Below are 24,781 nucleotides of genomic sequence, written 5' to 3' on the forward strand. Positions count from 1 at the left end.
CCACACATACACAGAAGCATTCTATCACGCAACCACCCGATGCTAACTCACGCCACACATACACAGAAGCATTCTATCACGCAACCACCCGATGCTAACTCACGCCACACATACACAGAAGCATTCTATCACGCAACCACCCGATGCTAACTCACGCCACACATACACAGAAGCATTCTATCACGCAACCACCCGATGCTAACTCACGCCACACATACACAGAAGCATTCTATCACGCAACCACCCGATGCTAACTCACGCCACACATACACAGAAGCATTCTATCACGCAACCACCCGATGCTAACTCACGCCACACATACACAGAAGCATTCTATCACGCAACCACCCGATGCTAACTCACGCCACACATACACAGAAGCATTCTATCACGCAACCACCCGATGCTAACTCACGCCACACATACACAGAAGCATTCTATCACGCAACCACCCGATGCTAACTCACGCCACACATACACAGAAGCATTCTATCACGCAACCACCCGATGCTAACTCACGCCACACATACACAGAAGCATTCTATCACGCAACCACCCGATGCTAACTCACGCCACACATACACAGAAGCATTCTATCACGAATCCACCCAATTTGACATTAATTTTTATTAATCTTATTTTCATTACTATATGCAACCAACCAATTTGACATTAATTTTTATTAATATATTTTTCATTACTATATGCAACCACCCAATTTGAAATTAATATTCATAAATATATTTATCAAACTTATATGCACCCAACGAATTTTCAAATTCCTATCAACCACTTCTTTATTTTTATATTTTACCATTCTCTTATATACAAATTTAATACAAAGTTTTTATTCACTCATCATCTCTACTTCTTTATTATCTTCATTCTCATTCTAGCAGCTCTCGCATCTTTTACTTCCTTCATTAATTCAGGCAAGTATTTTTCCAACCAAATTTCTGGTTTATTTTGTAATGCAGATTCATAATTTTTTGATTGTTTTTCCAGAGAATTGATTAAATCTTTGGCATCTTGGAACGTTTCAAGATTATAAAGCAGTTTTACGACTAAAACTGCTTTATTTTTATCGTCAATATCAATAAATTCTGCGTATTTTGATATTTCGATCGGCGAACTCTTTTCTTTGTGATCCACGAGTTCATCCTGATCACCTACATTTTTATCGATTGGGAATTCTATGATTTCACCTACGTTTTCTCCTATTTTCATAACATGTATGCCTGCAGAGGGAACATGACTCTTATTCATAAAGAAATCCTTGCAATATTTACAAGGATTCTTATCAGTATTAATATCATTATAGGAGAATCCGCAATGTATGCATTTTTCGTTTAACAAGTCATTCTTCTCGCGTTTTTGCTTATTAATGGGATCAATTGATTCATTAATCCTAATGATAGTATCATTCAGAATGAATTTGATGAAAGTAGAAAAGTTTCTTGCTTTTTTTGCAAGTTCGTTAATGTGTCTATGCTTACCCTCTGCACTATTATTAGTGCTTATAGGTGGAATGCGGTGGTATGCTGCTAAATGCTCTTGATCTTTATATATCTGCTTCCATTTTTCCAGCTGCTCATCTGATATATTCTTTGTAGCATACATTTTCTGAACCGATGGATCAAAACATTTGTAATTGTCCTCAAAATCTTGGGCCGATTTTGATAATAATACTATCAGAGCAAAAACATGTAGTAAAGTATTATTGCCCATGGTTCCGAGATAGTGCCTAATACAGATATAATTTTGGAAATGATTCGTATTCAAAAATTTTAAAACTCCAGTACCTAAATCGCTCATCCATTTGATTCTTGAAAAGTGCTCCATAATGTTTAATGATTTAAATTCAATATTCATGGCTGTAAGCCACCGTTGATAAGCAGCGGATGATTCGCTGCGCCCTATGTATATCCCTAGAGGGTAACCTCGCATATAGTAATTACCACGAGGAAAAATAAATATATATTTCGGCCATGAAAAAGTAGCATCTAAGTGAATTAAATTACACTCCAACGCCAAATTTCCTGATTCGCTTGGAATATATATAAGAAATTCTATAGGATTTCCATTGACGAATAAACTATCACTTCTTATCGTTGTGCTATAATTTACATAAAATTTCCCGGGATATGAAGTTAAGATATCACCAATCTCATTATCATGCTTTATTTTTTCCTGTATTTCATCTTGCAGAGGATGTCCTGGGAGATCAACTTTCGTTATTTGAATGTACCATTTTAACCTCCCTGAAAACTCTTTGGGTAATTTTATGTTTTTCATGTTTTTTGGTACAGTAATCATCCACAACGTATCTGATACTTTTGAATATTCAAAGGATACGATTTTGTCATACAATGTGATCTTAAAGTAATAATAATTATCTGTAGACATTTTTAAAGGGGAATAATCTTCGTTTTGAAGTAGAAAATAATTTAAGTTTACAGATCGATCAGAACTTATATTGGAAAGGCCCAAATGAATAAATGCTGGCATTTGTTCCAAAAACTTCAATGTTTGTTCATAAGTTAACACATTGATATGAATACCAGGGCTTATTAGAATTAATTGCATTGATTTGAGTTTTTCAATATCAGTATTTTTAGAGCATTCAAAACAAATATGGCAACCATAGTTAGTATCCCTAAGTCGTGTACTGTGGCACTGCGCGCCTCCGTACACCACTTAGCGGTTTTGACACTTTACGAAACCGGTAACGTATATTTTACAACACAACCATAACACCAACTTAACCTTAAATATTTACAAAACCATCTGACATATAAACGACTTCACTAATGACTTCACTAATGAATTCACTACCATCCTCACTAAATAAAAATAACCTTATTTTTATTTTTTTTAATTTTTTTATTTCATTACAAAGACATGTCCGACTACATTTACTATGACTCTTTCCAGAACGTTTCCGTGAACTATTCAAAACTCAAGTAAAACTGAGAAACATGCATTTTAACAAAGATAGACCCATTGACGATGAAAGAAACCCCGAATATATTACAATCCCTTATGACGCAAAGTTCATTGCATACATTCCTTATGGTCGCAGAGGAACGAAAACTATTTCAACAAAGAACAAAAATTATTTCTGGAGCGATGAAGAAAATTGCCTTATCTACATAAATGCATACTTAAATAAAGCTACATATTGTACAAAAGAAGGTTGGACTGGATTTGAGCTCTACATATACGACGACGATGGAAACAGACGCTGTGTATACCCATACGATAATATGTACCATTGTTTTCATCAAGCATTAAACGAATACATAGTCAGTAAGGGTCTCATTCCTGCTGAGTAGATATGCTTTATTTTTGTTTTGTCATTTATATAAAAATAAACTTAAAAATAAAATAAAAAATAAATGATATCACCACCCTCACACGTATGAAAACATAGCGCAAAAATAAATTTATGTTAGAATGTTAGATCTAACACGTTTTCTAACACGTTTTCTAACCTTGTGAATTCATTACTTTATAACTCACTGTCGTCTGCTTTCTCCAACTCTTCTAACTTCTTCTTAAGTTCAGCAATGTTGTCCTCATGAAGTTTAATCTTTCTCAAAATACCTTCTCTATCTAATGGTTGCTTTATCTTTCTAAACTGAACTCTACCATCCTTCATAGTATGAATGTAAAAACCTTCTGGAATAATTCCTGATTTAATGTATTCTACCAAAAACTTTTGTTTCATTGCTTCAGTGACTTTAGTCGTCATTTCAATCAAATAAAAATTATAATATTAAATAAAAATAACGTTATTTTTTCAGTAAGGAAACGCAGGAGTTTTACGATTTATTTGAGGAGTAGGTTCTGGTTTAAATGTTGGAGTCGGTTTAGGAGTTGACTTTTGAACAGGAGTTTGTACTTCCATAGGTTCAGGAGTTATTGAAGGTTTTGCTTGTGAAGGCGTTGGTTTTGGCGATGGTGTCGGAGTTTGTTTAACTTCAGCTATTTCAGTATTATTTATAACATTTGCTTTATTTCTTTTCAACATCATTACTGCTCCTGCTGTAGCTAGCAAACCTAGTGGGAGACCATATTTTATATAAGGACTTGACCAAATGCTATTTTTGACAGGAGCTGGTGGAACACCTAACCTTGGTGAGACTGCTCTTTGCCATTGTGCAGCTCGTAAGAAATATTCAATAGGTGCTCCATAATCGTTTGGTAAAGTTTGTTTCATAGATGGTGAAGGTTCGCGAGAGCTTGATGAAGAACTCATTTATAAGCTTTAAAAATAAACGTTCATCCTTTATTCCTCACTGTCGTCCGTGGCTAAGTTATAGTCATCTAATCTTATTATGGGGATGCCATTAGCACGCACCTGAATGGCAAAGCAACAATCCCTCATAAATCCAATAAGTGGCTTTGGTACGTTTTCAGTTGCTAGTTCAATAGGTCCTTTAACAGACAATTTGTATGTTATTGGAGCAGTAGATGTTTGACCTTGTTGGAAGCAAAAGTCCACTTCTGTTGGAAAACCACATAAGAAATGTGTGTTGTCATAGCTATCCCATTTATGTTCCACACTACCATCATCCACCAATGACCTCATAACATCTTCATTAAATCCTATCATATCATTGTTTGTATTGCAGGCGTTCGCAACCATTTCATAAAATACAGGTCCATATGATTTTTCAGGTTCTGCAGGCATATTTCCATAAGCTCCCATGGAAAGCTGAAGATATTTAAACTTAGGGTTCTCAAAATTAACATAATAGTTGTCTTTCTTTCTAAATAGTGCCCAAATACTTTTAACATTAATAGGCGTATAAGCTGCTGTAAATGTTGCACTTGAACTATCTGTATTCTTTGAGAATGAACCGTCCATAGGAATCCAATCCATAACTTTAACAGGAAAACATAAAGCCTCGTTTGTATAATGTTCTACAAGTTCTGTATAAATGTTAGTATAGATCCGTATTTTTCCCAAGTGAGCGGGGTATCTCCAATCCCAGCCCTATCGTCCTCCCAGTGTCAGTTTTCAATATAAAATCCAAATTTTTTTTGAAAATAAAAATTTCGAGAAATTTTTCTGATTTTTTTTCTTTGATTTCAATAATTCAAAATAAATTTGGGAGTAAAAAGACACTATTTAATGAAATTCATATGAGTGAATGTGGATAAATACTCTCAAAACATACAATTTATCTATTTTTTCTTTATATTATCAACTAATTAGTGATAATTTTTTTTGAATCAGATTTTTTTTTCATTAAAAACATAATATATAACACAACAATGATGCACACATACGTATCTACACATCAAAATATAAAGCTTGTTTTGGTCTGGGCATCCCAACCCAAAATTCTTTAAAAATTGAATAAAATTGAATACTTGGGGCTGGGATACCCATCCCAAAACCGAATTGAATTTTTTGAATTAAAGAATATATTTATGTATTTATAATATACATGTGATGTCTATAAAAAATACTAAAGTCTAAAAAAAATTCAATTTATTCAAAACGTATACTAAGTGATCACTTCATTAGTAGGATCAGCAATCCTACTAAATGGTGAGAACGCCACTAACTAAAAAGGGAGTCCTTGGAGCTCTTGATCTCTTGTCAGTAGAGTTCATAATGAGGCATGGCATCTACTGATTAGAGATCAGAGCAATCCTACCTTACCTTCAGGAGCTACAAAGCTCCTAATCGTTACGAGAGGGAGCCTTGGAGCTCCTGAAGCTCATCAGCAGAGGCTATTTACCATTTGGGCCTCTTCTGATGAAAGATGCGAAACACGTCTACGAACCAGGAGCTTCAAAGCTTCTAATCCTTACTAAAGGGAGCTTTGGAGCTCCTGAGTCTCCATCAACAGAGTCCCAGATGGTAAATGTCCTTTGCTGATGAAAGATGCGAAGCACATCTACGAACCAGGAGCTCCAAAGCTCCTATTCCTTACGAAAGGGAGCTTTGGAGCTCCTGAAACTCCTTTTACTATAAAATAGGACAGTTTTCTTCTGAGGTTCTCATCAAATCTAAGACTTCAGAAGAAAGCTGTCCTATCAATGTATACTTACACTCTCATGGACTACAAGTGTACAATTTTAAGGCAGAGATTATCCGAGGCCTCTCATCAAATGAGGGACCTCGATAATCTCTACCTTAAGTAGTCAAATAACTTTTCTCACTATTTAGGAACAAAAGAACAAGAGTTGGAGTACTTTAAGGCAAGATTCTTCCGAAATCTCTCATCGAATGAGAGACTTCGGAAGGACCTTGCCAAATCCTTGAACGCCAATATCCTTGGAACTGAGCTAGAACCAGGGAGAAGTAGCATACTATAGAGCACGATGGTAATCTCGGAAATGCTTATATCGCCCCAAGCACAATATTTAAGAAGTCTAACTCATATATACAAGAAGTCAGGCTGAATAGATATTGTGCATATGGTTTGCAGAACTCTCATGATATTTAAAATTCATGTTATCCCAAAAAGGTGACACTTTGGGTGTATCGTCCATCCCAGGGATGCAAAAATCACATCACCTTGGATCTATAATGTTAGGGTCTAAAGAGAATGACTTTGGATGAATGAAACATTCATTAAAATCCATCTTTGTTCGAAATAGTTGCTGGTTTACAGTTGTAATAGTAACTGTTCCACTAGCTTCTACTGCCTTCGTTATCATAGTGAATGGTTCATTCCATGGAACAAATTTATTTGTCGGTGGATTTGAATCTGAAGCAAATGCAACTTTAAGAGTTGGATTGAAAGCAATGATATCATTTACAGATATAGATGTGCATTGTAAGGCGTCGCTACTGAACTTTACTTTAAGCTGAATGTTACCAGCAAATGCAGGAATAAATCTTATAGCTTCTAATGGAAGGAATCTTCTAACAGGAATTCTTAAACGAAGCTTAAAATCAAATGATTTTCCTGCTGTAATTGGACCACTAACAATTTGTCCTGTTCTGCATGTTCCCGAATGACTCCATACATCTTCATGTCGAGTCTTTGAGAAAACATCTACTTTCTTTATTTGTTCGGTAGTTTGTGAGTTTGAAGTTATATATGCTTCTTCTCTTGCGTTGTCTTGAGAATATACGATACGACCATTTGCAAGGATTTGATATCCAGCAACTGCATAGAAAGCGTCATCGAAACCAATCCAAAATCCTGGTGGGTTTGTTTTATTGGAACCTGAACCAATTTCTTTATCTGCAATAAATTGACCTTCCATTTTATACGTAATGAATGTATTGTAAAGGTCCAACATATTTTCACCAGGAGGTGAGAGATTGAATGTTACCCATGTGTTATCTTTAGCAGTTCCAGGTTGTGATGGAATCTTTGCGTCAGAATATTTTCTATTAGTGTCACCAATTTGAACTGCATTGTCTATGATATCGAAATATGAGCGAATCTGATGAATATGCTCTGCTGGAGTAAATTCGTTTAACTGTTCGTTCTGCATGTATTTACTTCAGATAAAAATATCTATTTACTTCATTATTCTCACTCTTCTTCTTGGCATTCGTGGTGGAAGTTGTTTCTTGACATTTTCAATGAACTGTACATTCTCTTTTGTCTCAACTTCTTTCACTGGTGGGTCAGGATTCTTTGACTCGGTTTGTTTTTCAATGAAATTCACGAACTTTGCAATAAGCTCTTGGTTCGTTATTGAAAGTACATCTGGCTTCTTTTCTTCTTGTTCTATTGACTTTTCAGTTTGAATAGAAGGTTTTATATGGGCTTCACCCTCGGTGCTATGCACCTTAATGTTGTCACTCTCTGCATTCGCTAATGGAACCTTTCTTTTTCTTACGTATATTTTACCATCTTTACTCTGACTTACATAATAGAAAGGATGTTGTATTCCTCTTGCGTCATTTAATATAATAGACTCTCGCTCTGATTTTGACAAGCTCATTTTACATCGGTTAAAGTTTTAATTTTGTTTTTTATCTGCAGTCAAATGACTCAGACAAGTCCTACGGACAAGACCCAGGGGGTCATAGATGTTGAAGCATTGAAGAAAGAAATTCGTGAGCAAATTTTATCCGAACTGAAGGAACAAAAACAAGAACAAAAGCCAGAGAGACCAAAGAGAAAACTTAGTGAAAAACAACTTGCTGCATTAGCTGCTGGAAGACAGAAGAACCCACGTTTGCTGGCGAAAAAAGCTAGAGAAGAAGCAAAAGCTAAAGAAGCTGAAGCAAAGAAAGAGTAAATGGTTTATTTTTATCCGAATTAAATGTATAGACAAATACCTTTAACTGTTGCGTTCAGTAGTGAAAACCCTGACGTCAAAATAAAGGGGAACAGAGTAACGTTTAAGTTTCCAACAGACTGGATTGTGAACATAAATGAAGAGAAGTACATTGGCATAACATCTATGTATATAACACGTGCTTTCAGAAAGGTTGACTTTATACTTCAAGTCGAGATAGAAAATGACGAACAGTCTTTAAGCGCCCAAAACATTCACATATACAAATACTTTAAAGACGATACAACATTGCAACAATGTATGATTTCATTTAATGAGATGTTCGAGAAAAAGTTCAACATTGAAGTACAAACTTTACAGCCTTTACGTGAGTTTCTTGCACAACTGAAAGAAGAAGGTAGTCAGCCACAACTTATAGACTTTCATTATGAATTTAATGAAAATGAAGATGGAACTCATGACTGTCAATTCATTGTATTCTCACCATTCAATGAAGTCGCTAAAAAGAAAGAAAATCCATTACGTATAAGATTTCAAATCTCCGAACCAAGTGATGATTTTAAGAATGTTTTCAATTATGATGCAATGCTTCCGAGGAAAAATGAATTTTCAAAGATTGTAACACCTGGCATTTGGGATAGAAAGCAAGCAATACTTTACTCTAATATAGCCAAAGGCGTTGAAAATGAGTTCATTGGTCATACAAGAACTTCACCACTTCCTAACCCTAAATACTATAAATTAACTGGCTTCAATCGTGAGTTTTGGATAGACATGTACTCCACTCATGACCATAAATGTCCAGTGTTCTTGCCTCCAGATGGGAAGGACTGTCTCTACATTGAAGCACAACTCTTAAACTCTACCATCGCAGTATTGTAAAATCTACGCTAGCTTTATTTTTATCACAAATGACCTCATTGCTGACAAAAATAAATGACCTCAGAACTTCAACTTACGAATAAAGCTTGTTTTAGTCGTTATTGAAAAGTTGAACTTTTCAGCAAAGCAAGGTTGACATGACTTACATAAGTCAAATCCAATCTCTTGACCATCATGAAGTGCTTTGTAAAGTTTCATTAAACTGAACTCAGAGTCTTTGTCATATGTTCCAACAGGTATGTGAATGTTCTTATCTTCATTGTAATAGCATTGTATAGCTTCAGGAAACATTTCATTAGCGGTTAAAGCAATAACATCTTGCTTCACGCCTTTCATTCTGCAGTGAAATGCAACTTCATTTAAATCGTTAGTGAGTAAGTCTATGTAGGTCTTCTTTCCACAGAAAATACTTTTATAAGCTAAACTTTGTTTTCCAGGTGTTATTTCTGCAAAGTCGCTATGAAATTGACCAAGGTTCTTTCCTATAAGTTCTCTACCGTATCTCTTCTTAAACTCTGCTGCAAGCTTTGGGATGTCTTCATTATATAAGTGCATACTGTCGGTATCCTGGTAAAAGATTTGAAGTCCCATGTCCTCTGCAGTACAGAATACTTCATTCATAATACGTTTTGACATAGACAGAATATTAACACCAAGTGGACAGAAGTTAAAGTGTCTGCAAATGCTTTTCGTTAGCTTGAAAATAGTTTTATCTGAACCATCCAAACCTTCGAACTTCACTATATGGTTGTAATTTCTTATAGCATATCTTATAGCATCTTTGTCATCTACTATGGTTATTTTTGACTCAATAGGAGATAGAATAGTTTTGCCATAAATGCTGTTCAGAATGAGTTTTATAATTTCTTGTAAGGGGTTTTCTTCTTTCTTATACTTTAACCTTAACTCAAACAACTTCTTTACTTCATCTCTTATTCTCATATCTCTGTTTCCATCGTAATAGTATCCTTGCAACACTTCACATTTGACACCTTGATATTTTATGAGGTCTTGTAATGTTATATGGTCAACATACATGAGACAGCAAGTGTTTGAACTTCTTGGAACGTTAAGTTCTGGATTTAGTTCAGGGTCGCAAACTATTAAATGAAAGTGTCTGGGTATACCAATCTCTGTTATCTTAATGAGAACAAAGAAGCCAGACATAAACTTTTCACCAATGGGTTCCTTTTGGTCGTCATCGAATAAATGTCTCATGAGATACTCTGTGCTTAACATTTCTTCCTTCAATACTTTTGGAATACCTTCTAAAGTATAAAGTCTTGCTATAGCTGAAGGATATAATGAAACAGTGTCGAAGTCAGCAATGAGTTTCTTTTTGCTCTTTTGTTTCATGTTATCTGACAACATACATCTTCCACCTTGAATGCATCTCGAAATAAATTCTCTTGGTTTATTTGAGAGGTCATAAAGATTTCCATTCGGGAAGTATACTCTGTTCTCAAACAATTTGTTAGCAATAGAACAAATACTAACGTAGTCATAAACGTTTAAATCAAACTCTTTCAATAAGTCATTGCGGAACTTTACAAAACCTTCTCTTAAAATTCTTACATCTTGTTTGCAGTAAAACGTGCTATATTTTTCTAAGTCGAAGTGGTTTTCATCTATTCTGCAACCTTTGATGGAATCTATGTTCTTCATAAATGTATCTGCATCATGGATAAACTTACATGCTTCAGAAATGACACCAGTTCTGTTGTCATTTGCTAACAAAACACTGCTGTAGTAGTTATATGGAAATACTTCTTTCGGTCCTGTTTGTAAGTTAAACATAGCAGGAAATAGTTTAAGCTTCTTATTTATAACACTGTAAGAGTCTTTTATAATAATTGCCCTCCTTTATATAAACCAGTTATTTGCATTGTTCGTGAACCTTTAATGATGGGAGTTCCTTTCACTTCTGTCATGTGTCTTAAGATGAAGTTTATGTCATAACTGAGGTTATGGAAATATATTAAACTCTTGTCAGGAAGTCTTTCCAAAAATTCTGTTGCACAGTTTTGACCCCAAATACTTTCACTAACTGAACCATCTTCACTGTCATAACAGATGTTAAAAGCTTTATGAAAGCCATCCGTACTACACTCAAAGTCAGCAAAGAAAACGTGCTCAGGTATGAACTTACATTTAGCTTTATTTACTTCTTTTGACTCTGCTTTCTTCTTCAGTTGTACACAATACTTTGGAGCATATGTCAAATCTTTAAATGGTGCAAGGTTCTGTTTATATAAGTCAGTCGTATATGTGAAAAGTTCTCCATAAGAAATAGGTTCAAAATATTTGCACTCCCACAATGTTTTCATAACATCCCATACGGTGTAGTTCTATCCATGCGAACTACATATTTATCTTCTCTCTTTGTATATATTTTCATCTGTGTTTTCAATGTTCATTCCACCACACTCCTTCAAGATTTCTATAGTTTCGAATGAAATATGTTGTCATTGGAAGTCTTTCATTTAGCATGTAGTGGTCTTCAACAAGAAGTAAGTCAATAGTTCGAACAGTTTCACATTCTTTTGGTATGTATCTCTTTATTTCATTATGTCTTGAGTCATTGAAGTAACCAATGGTAACATTAAATGCTATACCTGTTGCGTCAGAAATTTCTTGTACTTTACTTTGAGGAAAGTCTCTAACACGAATGACTTCTCTCATGTGGTCAATAGTTTCTTCATTTACTCCAGCCTGAATGCAAGCATAAACGAAAGCAGTTATCTTCTGTCATAAGTGTTGCAGTTCTTTTGTTCAGTTCATTGAAGATTTGGTAGCGTTCAAGATTTATAGGTAATGTGCAAAGATACTTCCAGAACTGCCCGCTTCTCTTCTTATAAAACTTCTTTTCACCATTATCTTTCCAAAAGCTTTCTATAAGTGCTGGGTTTCCTGTTTGCTTAAGAGCTTCCAAAATGGCTTTCTGGTCATTTGTCAGTGTGCTTTCATCTCTATATGGTCTCTTTTTTGGTTTGCCTTTCTTTACATCTGACATCGTTAAGCCTTCATATTCTGTTAAATCATACATCTTTATTTCAGTAAGATTCTTTATGTTTGTCAAGAAGAAGTCATAGTGCATTTCAACAATACCTGCAGCATTTGCTTCTATCTCTGATATAAAGTTCTCCTTCAAGAGCTGATGTAGTAATGTTCCAATATTATTGAGGTTTAACGTAGAACATTCATACTTTCCACCAAGTTTATAACATACCATCCATCTCTGTTGGGAGTTTATTTTAATTTTCTCTAAGAGTCTCATGAAAACCTTACCAAAATGTTTGTGTAAGTAGTCTCTGTTTGGTTCATCTAAAGCTTCGATGTTAAAGTCAATGAGTCTATTGCCTGACTTCACATTCCTCTTCCTATTTTCTTCATCTTTCTTTAACCATCTCTCACCTTCTTTTGGTTTGTCGTCAATGGAACGAATGACATTATTAGCTTTGCGAACTTGTTCTATAGCACTTTTAAACATCTCTTTCTCTGTTGTTTCAGTGTGTCATCTCTCTTTCGTGTTTCACCAACGTTTGCATTTGTTATGTCAAACATTTCTCTTCTTACTTCATGTGGTACAGCTCTTCTGTTTCACCAACGTTTGCATTTGTTATGTCAAACATCTCTTGACGAACGTCATGTGAAAGAGCTTTACGAGTATGACCAACGTTTGCATTTGTTATGTCAAACATTTCTCTTCTTACTTCATGAGGTATTGAACGTCTATGATATAAGTCAATAGCAACGTCATTTAAAGGAAATGCTCTTGCATGGACTTCGTCCTCGCCGCGTTGCGGCTTTATGAACTCATGAATTCTATCATAAGTTATTTCACCATTATAGTCATTGAGGATGTCAGCGAGTGCCTTTTTGTTTGTTGTGTAATGCTTTGCAACATCTATATTAGCTTCTGTAAGAAGTTGTTTTATTCCGAGTGTTCTAACTTAGACAACTTCCGATACATCTTTAGTAGGAAATAAAAAAATATTTTTGAAAAAATTAGATTAGATTTTTTTAAGTTATTTTTCAAAATAATTTAATATTTTTATTTTAATGAAACACATGCAAGATTGCAATTTTTTCATACAATGCTCTCGCTACTGTCATCAAGAATGAGTTCAATGGTGCTTCAAACGTTAATGTTATCTTTAACAAGAAGTTTGTGAAAGAATCTAAGTTCGGTCAGTATGTCAGACCATTAGCTATTGTCATTGACCGCAAACGTTATACTTCACAAGAGTTAGCAGTAGTTTTGAAACAAAAGAGTTTCTTCGTGAATGTCAAAGATACTCATTATACTATTATAAAGAACTCCAACATTGACTTCTTCAGTATTGCTATGAATCTTTCCGAACAGAAAGAATATAAGAAGGGTGAAACAAATGTGAAATATTATTCTTCATCTCTGAAAACAATAACGAACAAAGATGTTATACAAAAGTTCTTACCAAAGGTTGAAGAAGCTTCTATTGACATTGACGAAGGAAGTGAAATGGTTGAAGAAATTGACCCTGACGTCATTTAAGCAAAAATATATTTTTGGTTAGTCTTCATATCGATATTTTACAACAATTCCCCAATGTATAAACTTTTCATACGCTTTTTTCATAAGCTTTATATACCTTCAGAAATTTTGCATAATCTTTAGAAGCATTTAGATATTGTTTAAATGCTTTGTATGTCTTCAGAAATTTTGCATAATCTTTTACATGTTGTTCGTTCTCTTCTTCTGTCATGAGTTCCGAATATTCTAAATTCATGTTCTTTCATATGAGATAAAATTTTATAAAAAAAAAAATTAGCTTAGATTTTTTTATTCTTCCTCTTTGAAGTTATCGAAATATTCTGTTATTTTTTCCTTCAGTAATGTTAAGTCTTCTTTGAATGTAAGTATTGTGCAACCTTTGATGTCATAGTGTGTTTGAGGAAGAGTATTTTTGACAATTTCCTTTATTTGCTCATTCGGTGTCATTGAAATCGGTAAGTTTTCACGATAGAACCAGTTTCTGTCAGATTTGTAAATCTTAGCAAGGTCATAAAAGCTTTTGTTGTTTCTTCTGACTAAATGCAACATAACCATATCTCTATCTTCTTCTTTCTCCAACTCTTCAGTATATATCATATACTTATAACTCTTTTCCTTTCCTTTTGGTACCGAACGTGGTATTCTTTTCTGTATGCTTTTGTCTTTGGATTCAATGACTTCATCTTTTGCTTGAAGTTTCTTTTCCATCTCTCCACGTTCTTGTCTATGAATTTCGTCAAGAAGTCTGTAAACATGCCATGCATAACGAGGAGAAGCCCACATTGCAACTGCATTTACTAAAAGTCTATGAACATAATAACCTCTTAAATTTATTGGCAAATTTTTACGATTTTCATGTGTTTTATGCAAGACCGAAAAAAGTCGGTCTAGAGAAATTTCACTCAAAAGTTCTTGTGTGCTTTGGTTTTTGAACCAGTCGTCTGCGTGTTTAGTGTCTGGAGCAAAACATGCTGTCAAAATACTTTGCATTTGGTACATATCGTCTTTGACCGAACGAATGAGACGGAGTTGTTTGTTAAACTGAACCCACTCGTATTCTTCATTTATGGCTTCATGAACGATAGCAGTTGTTGTGTTCTCTGTTGTTGACATATCTGTCCTTACATACAAATAAAAAAATAAATAAAATAAAACTAACTTTATTTTTCTGTGTTAAAGAAATGTTAAAAATTCAGGGTTACATATGTGAAAAGAAGTCACGAACAAATGAAGGTCATAAGATTCAGCACATAATTCTGAATTGAATGGTGTGTCATACATGTCAAGCCGTCAAGAATTGAAGGAGATACGAGGCTATAAAGATTTTGGATATTTTCTGACACACACCCTGAGGGAAAAGTGACAAAACACGACGATAGAAAAAAGTGACAAAATGAGAGAAAGTTGTTCCCCGACCAAAATGCAATCATGTTGAAAAAGTGACATTTGTAAAGTTAGACGATAGGATTTCCTGAAAAAAGTGCAAGACTTGTTTTTTCTTGAAAAAATTTGTCTTGAAAAAATACAAGACTTGTTCTGAAAAAATACAAGACTTGTTCTGAAAAAATACAAGACTTGTCTTGAATCAGGACAATTGTTCTCAAATTTGAGAACTTTACAAGAAAAACTGACTAAAAAGTGCAAGACTTGTTCTGAATCAGGACAAGATTTGTCTTGAAAAAATACAAGACTTGTTCTGAAAAAATACAAGACTTGTCTTGAATCAGGACAAAACTTTACAAAATGTAAACTTTACATAACCGTTTCTATCGTACATGATATTTAGTTGACATTGTAAACTATCTTCATGTAAAGTATGGCGGTTTGAAACCGTCGGGAACCTTCACTTTTTTGACGAACTTTCCGCAGCAATTTTTAAAATTTGTGAAAACTCAACGGTTTGACACGTGCCATATGTCATTTTACTCAGAATTTTGTGCTGAATTCAGCAAAAATAATGTTTATGTTAGCATGTTAGATCTAACACGTTTTCTAACCTCTTTTCTAACATAACTATTTACAAGCGTTTTACATGGTATATGTTGCGATGGTTCATGACTTTAAACAGTTTTGTAGCTTCTATTTCTTCTTTTAGTACATCGAATGTTTTAACAATGCCGAAGGTTTCTTTATATTTCTTCTTGACGTCAGATAGAAGGAAATCGTCAGCAGTTGGATAATTTTTGTTCAGAAATGCTAACATGTCCATTTTATCTTCTGCTGGCTTTTCTACTTCTTTCTTTAAATCTGCATAGTCGTTTCTCATTCTTTCTATCTCTTTGACGGAGTAGTTATATTTCCTCATCGCTGCCTTACATTTTGAACATTGCGGGTTCATTTTTGCGTTATACATTGAAATTTGACCTGCTAAAACAACTAAGGCGTCAATTGCTCTCTTCATCTCAAACATAGCGGGTCTTAGTTGTTCGTTCCATACTTTGCCTCTTCTATCTTTATCTCTTATTTCCCAAACACATTCAGCAACTAATGAAACAAAGTTATCGTAGGTCTTAAATTCTTCAGATTTATATATGTCAGAAACATTCTTATAAACCATGTCGCAATCTTTGTCCATAACTTTATGGTTGCAATGAAAACCAAGGAATTCATAATTTACTTTACGTATGAACTTCTTTATTTCTACTGAGTCAGTTGTTTTGACTTCAATTTCGTCGAATTCAGGAATAGTTAGTTTTTGTTGTTGGATTTCAGGCAATTTGGGTAAATGGTCAATAATGTCCTGCATTTCATAAAGATACTGTTCATTTGTTTCATCTTTCGCACTACAGTCTAAATTACTTGTTAAAAGTTCTTGCTTTATCTTCTGGATTTTTGTTTCGAAAGTATATGAAGAAGGAATGAAGCTTTTCATCTCTACTAACATAGATGTTGGATTCATGACTAACGAGTTTGGTGCTGTAGTTTGAATTGTTGTTGTGCCGATTGTTGAAATCATATCTTTACATACAAGATAAAAATTTTTCTTAGAAAAAAATTAGCGTTATTTTTCTTTCATAAGGAAATGTCAAAAATTCATGATTTTCGAGAGTTTTAGACCATGTTAGAAAAGTGGTTAGAAAACGTGTTAGATCTAACATTCTAACATAAACATTATTTTTTGGTGTAAATAAATGGTACCATTAATGATATCATGACTGTTCTCATTCATGTCTGATTTACATCTAATGAAAAAGTTTAGAAGAATTTTCTTATTCTTTCTGGCATATTTTTGTCTTTCCAGTACTCCCGCTCTAATGGTCCCAGATGTGTTGGCTTCGACTCTCTCAAGTTCTTAGATGGTATAACATCTTCAACGCCTCCTTCATATCTTACTTTATAAGTGTCATCGTTTGTGTTATAGCCAAGTATTTCAATAACCACTCCTCGCTTTGCTTCGTCAATGGTTTCAGCAAGTTTGCCATTACTACTTTCGACTAATTTGTGATGAGGATAAAATGCAATGGAGTCGTCAGCAGCTTTTATAAGATATCCATTACCTTGCGTAGAGTCTACGATATAATAGTTTCTACTTAACCTTAAACGTTTCTTTGTCAACGGTTTGTCGTCAAGAACTACACGAACTTTTGTACCAGGAATGAGGGTAAATTGTGTTGAATTTCTGATATTTTGTGTTTGGCTTCGTTTCTTTTGTATATACTTTTCTTCTTGTTGTTGTGTCATTGAATTTGGTGTATGTCCTGTTGTAGAATGTGTTGAGGAATTATATACTTCGAGAAAATGTTTCATTGTTTCTTCGGTAAAGTCTCGCTCTTGATTTAAATCTCTGAGAGTCCTTATGAAGCGGTTTATGATGCCGAGTATGTTATGGTTATGGTCTTCAGTAGTGTAGTGAGTTATGTTATGCTTAATGAGAAATTCTGTGATTTCATTGCTGAGGTATGCACTGTCTTGGTCTGATGTTAAAGTACTTGGGTTATGTTCTGCTACAAACTTTTGTAAAACTCTTAACACTTCACGAGTTCCTTTATTTTTCATTGGATATGCATATGCTTTACGAGTGTTAACATTTATGAAGATGAGGAATGGTTTATGTCCTCCTTTTCTGCTTTGAATGAGAGTGTCAAATTGGTATGCGTCAGGAGTGTTGGAGTAAATTGGTAAAAAGTAGTCGTAAGGGTTTATTTTTGTTTGATGTACAACATTTTTGTCAAAGAACCTTTTCACTTCAGCTCTGTTAGTAAATCCCCAACTCTTTGCAGCTTCATTGAATTTCTTAAATGACCTCCATGGATGTTGTTCGAATACTTCTTTCAAGCTCATTTATGTAAAGTTAAAGATTTTATTCTAGGCTCAAGCGCGTTCATTGAACGCATACCATGCGAATACAGTCACAAATGGTGGCATATAATCTGCACCCGAGCCTGTTGGATTTGTTGTGAAAGTATGGACATGATTTCCTCCTGGTTCAGTTTGTCGAAAAGTCTTTTTTGCTGCATTGTTATAAGATGGAGATAAAACGTCATTGCCAGCTTTATATTCTGAGTTGTATAATGGATGGTCTCTTAATGAGTGGCTATGGTCGCCAGAAAAGTTTGTAGTTCCTGTATGAGTGTGCGCAGGTAAGTTTGCTTCAGTAATTTTCTTCGAACCCCTGTTTGCTTTGAAGAGTTAGCACAGTATAAGAATTTGTCAACAATCTGTTCCCAAGTACCAAAACCTAAAACTGTTTCTGGATTTGTTGAATTCATTGACGTATAAATAGAACCTATAGGATATAATGTTTCAAGAATCTGAGTCTTTAATGTTTGAAGCTCTGTTTTATCTGCTTTCTTATCTAACATTGTTGGTAGTTCATATGCTTCAAAGTTTCTGGCATGACTTTCAATGTTCATACATTTACTATTTAAGGAGTTTAGTGTATCTTTTACGCTTGTACTTGGATTTTCTAATGGTGCACTTGAACCAAGGTCAAAGTTCAATATTATGTCGTCTGCTCTAACAGTAGTGAAGGATTTATGTGTATGGTTCTTGTCAGCTTTACTGTCTAACATTGTTGGTAGTTCATTTATATCGGAGATGTTGTGTTTATGAGATTTCAAAACTTTGTTCGTTGCTTCGAGTTCAACTTTGTCAGCTTTACTTTTAATAGCATCTTCAAACGTTATTTTTGCCTTAACTCTCAAAGTAAATCTTGGTTCAACTAATACACCGTTAACATTGAAAGTAGAGGCATAAATTTCACCGGTATAACCAAATGCTTCTGGTGCTTTAGCTACATCATACTGTACAGTACAGCTTATGTCATAACCTTTAGCACGAATGTATTTATATCTTCTTTCATTAACATTTTTTTGTCTTCGCTTCATCACTTCGTGTTAAATATCCATGGTAGTCCGTTATAATCTGTTCGTCTGAAGTTATATAATGAACATGGTTCTTGTCCGCTTTACTATTTAATGTAGCTTGAAGTTCATTTATATCGGAGATATTGTGTTTATGAGATTTCAAACTTTGTTCATGCGTCAAGTTCATTTTGTCCGCTTTACTATTTAATGTAGCTTGAAGTTCATTTATATCGGAGATATTGTGTTTATGTTCTTTATCTGCTTTTTCGGCTAATTTCTCTTCTATCTCATTTATTTCAAGTTCATGCCTACCACCACCTCCCGAAGAAGTATTTTTCTTCAGCTCTTGAAGAACGTCCACTTCGCCATCTTTGGTGTCAATAATGAGACTTTTGAGTTAAAACCTTTCCTGTCTTAATGGATGTTTGTAAAACTTCTTCTTCACCGTGTTCGGGTCATGGTCGTCATCATATCTTGTGAAATCAGAGATGTTGTCATACATTAAGCATATCTGTCTCAAAAGTTTTCTGCTATTTGAAACTGGAACGAAAGATATACAGAACTTTCATCATCTCCTAAAGTCAAGTCTGCTTTCTATTATTCATCAAATGTCTGAAGTTGTTCAACAAATCTTATCACAGCATGACTATGAAATAGTCAAAATGATTGGAAAGGGTGGCTCCGGATACTGCTATCTTGTCAAGAGTCTTAAATTCAATCAAGAATTTGTTTGCAAAGTAACCAAATGCGCTAATGTTGATCCCAAAATAATCGAATCACATAAATCAGAAGCCCAGATTCTCAGTAACCTCAATCATCCAAACATTGTCCGAATCTACGATTATTTTATCGAATCTAACATTGTTTTTCAGATTTTAGAATATTGTTCTGGTGGTTCTTTGATAGACTTAATCAAATCAAACGAGAAATTGTCATCAAACAAGAAGAACAAAATTTTTTTAGAAATTGTCGACGCCTTAGTATTCATGCATCAAAAAGGCATAGCTCACTGCGATATAAAGTTATCCAACATTCTCTTAGATCAGTTTGGCCGCGTTAAGATCTGTGATTTCGGTTTATCTCATTTGATTTCCAAATCCAAGACACTTAAATGCGACAAATCAGTTAGAGGCACAATGAACTATATGTCTCCTGAAATATTACTCGGTATTGACTACGATCCATTCATGGCCGACGTTTGGGCTGTCGGAGTAACATTTTATACATTAGTTACTGGCCAATTCCCATATGGCAGCTACAGCTCTAACACCATTCTTAACGAGATAGATGCAGGCCATACAAAGCTTGATCCAAAGTATGGACCAATGTCTGAGATCGTTAACTGGTGCATGAAGATTGAACCTCAGCACAGACCAACGATGTCTCAGCTCCAATCGAAGATGGTAGAGCTCTTCAAACCAAACGTAGAACCAAAGGCAAAGTCAACTTATAAGGTTTTGAAGTCTGTTGCCCAACATCAGTTAATTACGGGCAAGAAAAGACTCTCTCCATCTTCTTCCGGTATTCTTAATATTGTTTAAATAAATTGTTTGTATTTTTTGCGAATTCTATATCTTTTTACTCTTTTTTAGATTATCAAATGAAATTCAATCGCCAATCTACTCTTAGTGAAAAGGTACTTCAGATGTTTGTACGTTATTTCGTGAGTAAATATATATATAAACATTCGTGTTTTTTATAAAAACAACAAGTGTTTAAGTTCGAACAAGTTTGTTGATTTGCCACTACAACTCTAAACTCTATCAATATGTATTTTATTGGAATTCTGTTAACTAAATATTTATTGCAACTACATGGACAAGATAATTTTTGTTTGCATCTCAAATTTGGAAAGAAGATTCTTGAAATTTTAGATTTGATTGCACAAAAAATCGTAAAAGTCTATATCTGTTATACAGTAAGAAGATGGGAATAGCATTTGTAACATGATCTCCAGTGCAGAATGGCCATGGGGCTATATTTACTAGTAACTCTTGAAAAAATTATAATTTTTTTTTGCCAAATGCATTCAAATATAAATCAACTTTTTCTCACAAACCCTTAAGCCAAAGGTTGCCAAACTTTGCGCATAGCCTTATATTTGTACCTATAATAGACACCCAAAGTTTGGTCTCTCAAAAGGCTGTGGAAAAAGATCTGAAGTACCTTTCTTAGTGAACACATAATCATTCATAATTCGACTTCAGATATCTATATATAGTATGTTTTATGTAGAAATATCTGTGCAAATAAAATCAGATGACGTTCACATCCGTTATAAGCTTAATCGCAAAAAGAGTGTCATAGATTAGTATTAATAATACATATAATGATGATTTATCAACACAAAATATAAAAATAAGATAGAAAACTAAGATTATTTCAATAATTTCTCAACTAATTGAAGAATGATATTAGCGTACACCATATTCTTCATTCTTAATCCAATGCTTACTTTGCCTGAGTTATGGAATTCGATATAAATGAAGAAAATGTCTCCAAGTATCGTTTTTCCTGAGAAGTAAGCAGTGGTTTCTTTCTTTGCATTAAAGTAAATGCGATTTGGATTTAATATGTTCTTGGCTACCGATATTGAATCAATTCGGGCTTTATCAAGAGTTTTCGTAAGATCATTTTGTGGAGGTATTGATTGCCAAACAGTCACGAAATCATTACGTGAAAGCTTTGCTCCGTCTGTATCTGGAACCAATATCAAGTTGAGATTGATTCCAATCTGGAAAATTATTGGATTTGGATCATTTGTAAGTACAGCTACTTCAAGGAATTGCGATTCATTAGCATTGACTGCAGTAGTTGTATCTGTATTAATAGGGATATTTAACGAAACTGACTTCTGTGATTTGAATTCTTTTGGAAGTCCTGTTTTCTCTGGAATGAAGCCAAATAAGTTCGTGTTAAATGCAATATCGATTATTTGGTTATCATTTTCATTATAGTTTGTAATATTCATTGAAATTTGATTCTTATTTCCAATTCTAACGAGAGCTGCACGGATTTCAAGTGAATGAGTACCTCTTCCTAAAACAACAATAGGAAGTTCTGGTGTTATTTCTGTCTTATCAAGAGTAATATTAATAATCGTATCCACAAATTCATCTGGGAGTTTATTGAGTAAGATACTGAGAGTTCCTATAAGAGGCAAAAACTTCTTCGCTTTTTCTTGATCGAAGTTAATTAACTCTGAACTGATAACTGGTTTCTCGGTTGGTGAAATAATTTGAGACATATATTCACCAGCTTCAGAAGCAAGCCAATAATATTGGACTGCACGATCTCTAATTGATGGATTATCTACTTGCATAGTTGCCATTGTAATGATTTCTCTAAATAATTCTTCATCTTGTGAATTAATGAAGAATTTAGTAACAGCAGTCAAAGTAGCAAGTTGTACATCATATGTATCTTCAAGAAATCCATCAACAAAGTTTACTTCTAATATATCTCCAGCATTTTCTATTTTACTGCAAAACTCTCCAATGATAAAAGCCATTGCAGCTTTAGCACGGTGATTATCAATCCTGTGTTCAAGAGCTCCACATATAGGAGCAAGTATTCCTAGATATTTGTTTGGATATCTCCTGAAAATATCTGCTGCTACAATTATGCATTCTTGAATTACATAATCTTTCTTGTTCTTGACAAGCTCAACGATTTTATCAACACATGAAGGAGCGGCAACTTCGAATTCTATTGCAATTTGGCCTATTGCTGAAATTGATTTTCTGACAAAAATCAATATCTTCTTGCTGTGCATATTCATAGAGTTCTGCAAGGACTTTTCCAACATTTGCTGAGTTGCACATCGCAAGAATTACATCGAGTTTTGCCAGTTTTACATACTCTGGATCATCATATTTGCAAAAGAAAATGGCAACTTCGAAGAAAAGAGCTTTCTGTAATTCTGAGCCAATATGTATATTGACTTGATAGCCGAATATTGAATTTGAGGAATATTATTCAATAATGAAACTAAAGAAGTCCAACTCTCATCAATGTCTCATGAACTTTCGATGGATCTGTAATAAGCTGTTCATCTGCAAGCAGCAGCGAATGGCGGAAAGAACAACGGCAGATTCAAATGATTTAACCTTGTTGAAACTCTTGATATAATATATGAGCAACATCAGTGCTTTCTGGTCTGTAATTGGCTACATAATCTAATATCTCAACTTGAGACCATTCTGTAGATTGATCGATTGCTGCAAGTAAATTATTGATTGTACTTTCCGAAGGTTCGAAAACTGGTGAAGAACTTGTTCTATTTATTTCGTTTAGTGCAGAAATTGCATTTGCAGCAACATTTGGATTCATATCTTCGACAAGTCTTTTAAGCTGGATATCAAGTTATATTTCTGCAAATATGATGGCTTAAACAAATATATAGAAAGTATTGCCAAAGCAGCTGATTTTCTAACGTATGGATCATTAGAATCGCAAGATCTTACAACAAATGGAATTAAAGAGTCAGCTGTAGATGCAGTTATTAATCTTCCTATTTGTCTTGTAATAATAGCTCGTAATGAGGATTTGCCTCCTCATATTCATGAATTAAATGATTCTTTAAATTTGGTTCTAAATGAGAAAATCATCAAGATATCTTTCACAGAAAATACCGACAAACCTTCTATCTCTTATTTTATCTTCGTGAGAAAAAAGGTATATAGTTCAAAACATTAAAAAACGCTTGAACAATCATAATTTCTGGCTTCGTATGAAACTAAATGTCTAAATGCCAACTCTTGTCTTGTTCATAAGGTAATAGCAATCGTAAACCATAATCTATAATCTCTGTTGCTGATTGTCGAGATTCCATTTAAAACTAGTAATTGAATACTGTAAATTTCAGAAAAAATCAAGAATTATGAGAGAATTTTGATCGTCAATTTTTCCATGAGATTCTGAAGTGCGTTCGATTTTTCTTGAAAGCAAAAACATATAGCTCATAATATATTTTCCACTACTTCATATCAAAAAAATCAAACTTGAATAATGCTAAAACACAAAATTTGTGCATCGAATATGGCGTAGAATTAGGCACAAGTGATATAAACTTTAGAGTGACGATTACGCGATAAGAGTACTCAGAAAAATAAATAAAATTGTCATTATTCTTCAATTTGATGTAAATAATATTTTAATATGGATATAGCATGTACATTAAATGATATATAAGAAATAAAAGATGTTTAAAAATATTTCCGTTATCATAGATTTTTGAGAATATTTTCTATTTTTATACGGAAATATTTTTGGAGAAAATTTAATTTGATCTGTTTTATCACATAGAATTTTTTGGGACTATCGATAGAAAAACACAAGTATGGCGATACAAAGGTATAAATTATAGAGAAAATCATAGCAAATCGCAATCAAATTTTTAAGATGTAAATATGAAAAACAGATAAAATGAACATTCATGAATTGGTAAAGCTGGTACCGGTCTTTGTTTTTTATGCACGTAAAGATATAATCAATTGAAATAGTCTGAAATTACAGAACTCATTTTCAAAATTTGTATTCAATTTTTGTTGTTTATTATAAGGGTTTCGTTTTGCTAAAATTGTCACTTTTATAGCATATTTGTTTTTGGATGTTTTGCGAAACCAAAAAAAAAAAAAACTATGATATACAATGTGTGTGTAAAGAAAATACTTTATTTACTAGTTAAAAAATCATTTGGTATTGATCAAGTTATTTTTTCTGGATAAGATATTATATGGATAATTGGATAGAAAATACAATTATATAATCTTGTACCTGGTTTAATTAAGCTAATTGTCATCAGAAACTTGTAATTTTTATGAATTTCAGA

At 33.8% G+C, this 24,781-nt stretch overlaps 11 protein-coding genes and 2 pseudogenes across 13 annotated transcripts, besides 2 other annotated features; 4 read left to right on the top strand and 9 right to left on the bottom strand.

The window, feature by feature from the left end:
* Positions 1–1,081: 1,081 nt before the first annotated feature.
* TVAGG3_0697500 (uncharacterized protein) lies at positions 1,082–1,620 on the bottom strand (the record flags this gene model as incomplete). Its single annotated transcript, XM_051243243.1, has 1 exon — positions 1,082–1,620. A coding segment is annotated over one exon (539 nt), but the record flags the coding sequence as incomplete, so codon positions are not given.
* Positions 1,621–2,645: 1,025 nt separating this feature from the next.
* Positions 2,646–24,781: part of a mobile genetic element that runs on past the window's edge.
* Positions 3,803–4,261, bottom strand: TVAGG3_0697520 (uncharacterized protein; the record flags this gene model as incomplete). The annotated part of the gene is made up of 1 exon (XM_001329122.1): positions 3,803–4,261. The coding sequence occupies one exon, from the start codon at positions 4,259–4,261 to the stop codon at positions 3,803–3,805; it is 459 nt and encodes a 152-aa protein (XP_001329157.1).
* TVAGG3_0697530 (uncharacterized protein) lies at positions 4,292–4,888 on the bottom strand (the record flags this gene model as incomplete). Its single annotated transcript, XM_051243244.1, has 1 exon — positions 4,292–4,888. One exon carries the CDS (start codon positions 4,886–4,888, stop codon positions 4,292–4,294), a length of 597 nt encoding a protein of 198 aa, XP_051089831.1.
* Positions 4,954–6,550: a mobile genetic element.
* TVAGG3_0697550 (uncharacterized protein) lies at positions 6,663–7,470 on the bottom strand (the record flags this gene model as incomplete). The annotated part of the gene is made up of 1 exon (XM_051243245.1): positions 6,663–7,470. A coding segment is annotated over one exon (808 nt), but the record flags the coding sequence as incomplete, so codon positions are not given.
* TVAGG3_0697560 (uncharacterized protein) lies at positions 7,972–8,226 on the top strand (the record flags this gene model as incomplete). Its single annotated transcript, XM_051243246.1, has 1 exon — positions 7,972–8,226. One exon carries the CDS (start codon positions 7,972–7,974, stop codon positions 8,224–8,226), a length of 255 nt encoding a protein of 84 aa, XP_051089833.1.
* On the top strand, positions 8,251–9,108 carry TVAGG3_0697570 (uncharacterized protein; the record flags this gene model as incomplete). The annotated part of the gene is made up of 1 exon (XM_051243247.1): positions 8,251–9,108. The coding sequence occupies one exon, from the start codon at positions 8,251–8,253 to the stop codon at positions 9,106–9,108; it is 858 nt and encodes a 285-aa protein (XP_051089834.1).
* TVAGG3_0697580 (organellar and viral DNA polymerase type B) lies at positions 9,250–9,729 on the bottom strand (the record flags this gene model as incomplete). Its single annotated transcript, XM_051243248.1, has 1 exon — positions 9,250–9,729. A coding segment is annotated over one exon (480 nt), but the record flags the coding sequence as incomplete, so codon positions are not given.
* On the top strand, positions 13,250–13,642 carry TVAGG3_0697590 (uncharacterized protein; the record flags this gene model as incomplete). Its single annotated transcript, XM_051243249.1, has 1 exon — positions 13,250–13,642. A coding segment is annotated over one exon (393 nt), but the record flags the coding sequence as incomplete, so codon positions are not given.
* On the bottom strand, positions 15,660–16,598 carry TVAGG3_0697600 (organellar and viral DNA polymerase type B; the record flags this gene model as incomplete). Its single annotated transcript, XM_051243250.1, has 1 exon — positions 15,660–16,598. The coding sequence occupies one exon, from the start codon at positions 16,596–16,598 to the stop codon at positions 15,660–15,662; it is 939 nt and encodes a 312-aa protein (XP_051089837.1).
* Positions 16,838–17,389, bottom strand: TVAGG3_0697610 (integrase core domain containing protein family; the record flags this gene model as incomplete). The annotated part of the gene is made up of 1 exon (XM_051243251.1): positions 16,838–17,389. One exon carries the CDS (start codon positions 17,387–17,389, stop codon positions 16,838–16,840), a length of 552 nt encoding a protein of 183 aa, XP_051089838.1.
* Positions 18,252–19,122, bottom strand: TVAGG3_0697620 (annotated as a pseudogene). The gene has a single exon. A coding segment is annotated over exon 1 (871 nt).
* Positions 19,557–20,489, top strand: TVAGG3_0697630 (protein kinase protein; the record flags this gene model as incomplete). The annotated part of the gene is made up of 1 exon (XM_001329118.1): positions 19,557–20,489. The coding sequence occupies one exon, from the start codon at positions 19,557–19,559 to the stop codon at positions 20,487–20,489; it is 933 nt and encodes a 310-aa protein (XP_001329153.1).
* Positions 21,326–23,782, bottom strand: TVAGG3_0697640 (annotated as a pseudogene). The gene has a single exon. A coding segment is annotated over exon 1 (2,457 nt).

The sequence above is a fragment of the Trichomonas vaginalis genome, chromosome III, assembly GCF_026262505.1.
Source record: "Trichomonas vaginalis G3 chromosome III, whole genome shotgun sequence".
NCBI classification, from domain to species: domain Eukaryota; phylum Parabasalia; order Trichomonadida; family Trichomonadidae; genus Trichomonas; species Trichomonas vaginalis.